The sequence below is a fragment of the Aegilops tauschii genome, chromosome 1 (genome assembly GCF_002575655.3).
Source record: "Aegilops tauschii subsp. strangulata cultivar AL8/78 chromosome 1, Aet v6.0, whole genome shotgun sequence".
Classification (NCBI taxonomy): domain Eukaryota; kingdom Viridiplantae; phylum Streptophyta; class Magnoliopsida; order Poales; family Poaceae; genus Aegilops; species Aegilops tauschii.
The window spans coordinates 506,307,812-506,310,833 of NC_053035.3; the positions used below are offsets into that span (position 1 = coordinate 506,307,812).

At 40.3% G+C, this 3,022-nt stretch overlaps 1 protein-coding gene across 1 annotated transcript; it reads left to right on the top strand.

Annotated features, from left to right (window-relative positions):
• The first annotated feature begins 694 nt into the window (after positions 1-694).
• On the top strand, positions 695-1,591 carry LOC109766827 (two-component response regulator ORR42-like). The gene is made up of 2 exons (XM_020325594.3): positions 695-892; positions 1,004-1,591. Exons 1-2 carry the CDS (start codon positions 695-697, stop codon positions 1,181-1,183), a joined length of 378 nt encoding a protein of 125 aa, XP_020181183.1. The 3' UTR covers positions 1,184-1,591.
• The last annotated feature ends 1,431 nt before the right edge of the window (positions 1,592-3,022 follow it).

A 3,022-nucleotide genomic window follows, 5' to 3' on the forward strand; every position in this document is an offset into this window, starting at 1 on the left:
TCTTCTTCGTAACTCTCATGCTGTTTTCGGTGCTACATGTTGCACATTATAAACATGGGAAGCATCCATCCATGTACTGTGTAGCTCTCTGTTACATACTGTTGACATCCAAATACACCGTAGGCTCACATAAGCCTATGTTCCTATTCCAAAGTATCTATTTCTTTCCTCTCTTTTTTCTCTTTTCTTGATGTTCCTTTTGTCCTCATAGGCTCACTTGTGCAATCTACAATTTTTTTTCCTTGTTCTTGCATCATCGATGCTGCACTATTTTTAGTTTGGTCCCATGCATACAAGATCGAGATTTGTTAAAGGCGCTGCCTATACACGTGTACGGTGAAACTAGTAGTAGTAGTGCATTTGGATCTGTATATTGTTGCCCTGGTTGTTATTGGCAGAAGCCATGCATATGGATCTAGCATGCATGTTGCAGATTTTTTGTGTCTGGAGTAATAGTTTGTGGATTTTTTGTTCATGTTCTTTTTATCCTCGTCTATGTAATCTTGGGGGGGGGGGGGGGGGGGGGGGGGGGGGTCAAAGTGTGCATACCTCTGATCTCAGCTTACTCTGCACGCATGCATGATTTTGCAAAACAAATCTTTTAACATATCAGCTAAGATCAATGAACATGTGGATCAAAACAACTAATCTCTTTATAAATTATTATTTTTGCAGTTCTTGTAGCTAGTTGATCATGGCATCGTCCCTCAAGGCATTGCTTGTTGATGATATGGCAGTTGAACGCTTGGTTGCCTCCGCCATGCTGCGGAAGTTTCATTGTGAGATCACCATGGCGAAGAATGGGAAAGAAGCTGTTGATATGTTCCTTGAGGGCAACGAGTTTGATATTGTTGTATGTGATAAGGACATGCCCATAATGACCGGTCCTGAGGTATATGCTTAGTTAATTTCCCATTTCTTTCTCTTCCTTTTTTGCTTGAACATAACACATATTTGATGTCACCTCATTCACCCAATATTTCTTGTACATGTTACTTGACAGGCAGTTGAGAAGATCCGTGCTATGGGAGCCACCGATGTGAAGATCGTCGGGGTGTCCGCTGATGATAACGCCATGGAGGCGTTCATGAGTGCCGGCGCTGATGACTTTGTGCCCAAACCAGTGAGGCCTGAAATTCTCGAACCTATGATTCAGGAGGTCATCAATAAGAAGAATAATTAGCGACGGTCTACGGCAATAATCTAGCTTGCTTAATCCCGTCATGAAGAAATTTTAAATGTTCGGCTAGCTCATTTCTGCTAGCTCCAGTCCGCATTATATTATTATTGTCGTGTTGCCGTATTGTTTCGAGGTCATGTTAAAGGTCGGACGCCATTAGCAAGAAGAGCAAGAGAGTCTGCCAACAAATTGATTTTATCTGTAGGTCTTTCAGTTATAATCCGCTAAATTCTGTTAATTTATGCTTCATGGTCTGTGACACGTGCCTGTATGTGTCTCTATCCGGAGGAAAATTATTCGGCTACCAACAAGTGTTTGGTAATTGTTTCATGGGTTGGATTTCTTCTATAGTGTGGTGTACACCTTCGTATAAAGCTAACCAGTGGCCGATTGTAATACTCTTTCTTTAAACATGAGAAAATATGTGAGAATACTATATCATTAGTCACAAAAGAAATGCCAGCCAACATTTGATTTTCCCCGGTGATATATCACCAGCGTGATTTCGAATGGACTGTCAACTTTGGACATCGATCCGCCATGCATCAAGTAACCCTAGAGCTAGGTACCTACATCCTCCACCACAAGCTCCAAGGTCCATCTTCAGCATTGCTCATGAGTTTACCCAGATGATCGCCAGGTCAATGTTGTGAAATTAGGAGAGGATTTTTCTTTTTGCGAATGTTTTTTTAGCAGAGTATAATGAGTGTCCCCATTCGATAGCTCAGTTTGATCATAGTTTGAGGGGTCAATTTATTTTCATGTTACTCTTCCAACTTAATCAATAAAGGCTTCATTTTTTAAAGTAAGGCCGCAGTCTAGCCTTATACCATCGGTTGGGCACATTTCTTAAATTTAAGCAAATATACGAAATGGTCCTCACTTTACCCCGAGAGAAGATGGCATATTATCTGTCTTTGATTTATAAATAAGTGGTTATCACCTACGGTAGGAGATGATACTTTATTGAGTTTCTTATTTATGAACAATGAAAGATACACATAGTGCAATGACAATGATTGTCTCTCCTTTTTCTTTGACCGCAACACCAATAATGCTTTTTTGACCATCTAAAATGTAAAGAAAAACAAATAAAGTCTTCAGGTATGACAATCTAACGAAAATAAAGATCCGGTTAAAATGCCACCATCCCCGAACTGCTCCCATTTCATTGTGCTATACACATTAACTATAGAGTTAGTCCACTTAGATTAATTTTCTTGCATAAAAACAATATTTACTAGTTGTTGTGCTATATGTTTCCATAGCAACGTCCGAACATTGAAGTTTGTGGTCCAGTCTTTGATACACTTGCACTGTTAGACTACATTATAAAATTTCTCGTTCTAAATATGATGTTATCTTTCTTGTCTGAAAAGCCATAATAACCACATGCTTTGATTAGCCATATTTATTTTGTGCAAAAGTGCAAGACACATTTTCCAATATATAAATCCAGAGCCAGGAACAAAGGCAATGCAAATTTAGTTTCTGCTACAATGCTTGCTGGCTAAGGTTTGTGATACAATCTCTGAGGGCAACCTCTACAACCACGGATTCTCCTACGTCTTCTCTGACTAACAGAAGGTCAAGCGCGACACCATCCACCCCCAGAAGAAAGCATCTCCCCTCCCCTCATCGACGTCGTAGATAGAGCCTAAGAATGTGTTGGATCTCCATTTGGATCCATATCGGGGATTACAAACTAGCAATGAGGAGGAGGACAAAAGTGGTGATAATGATGATATTGTAATACACTTCTGTGTTGGGAGCAAAGCATGGTAATGGATGCCCACATAAGTGGGGTGCGGCCGGCCTCATAAGGATGTGATATCTGGCAAT

Coding starts and splice junctions, on each gene's coding strand:
- LOC109766827 (XM_020325594.3), top strand. CDS start 695: ATGGCATCGTCCCTCAAGGCATTGCTTGTTGATGATATGGCAGTTGAA. Junction 893..1,003: donor CCATAATGACCGGTCCTGAG/GTATATGCTTAG, acceptor GTTACTTGACAG/GCAGTTGAGAAGATCCGTGC.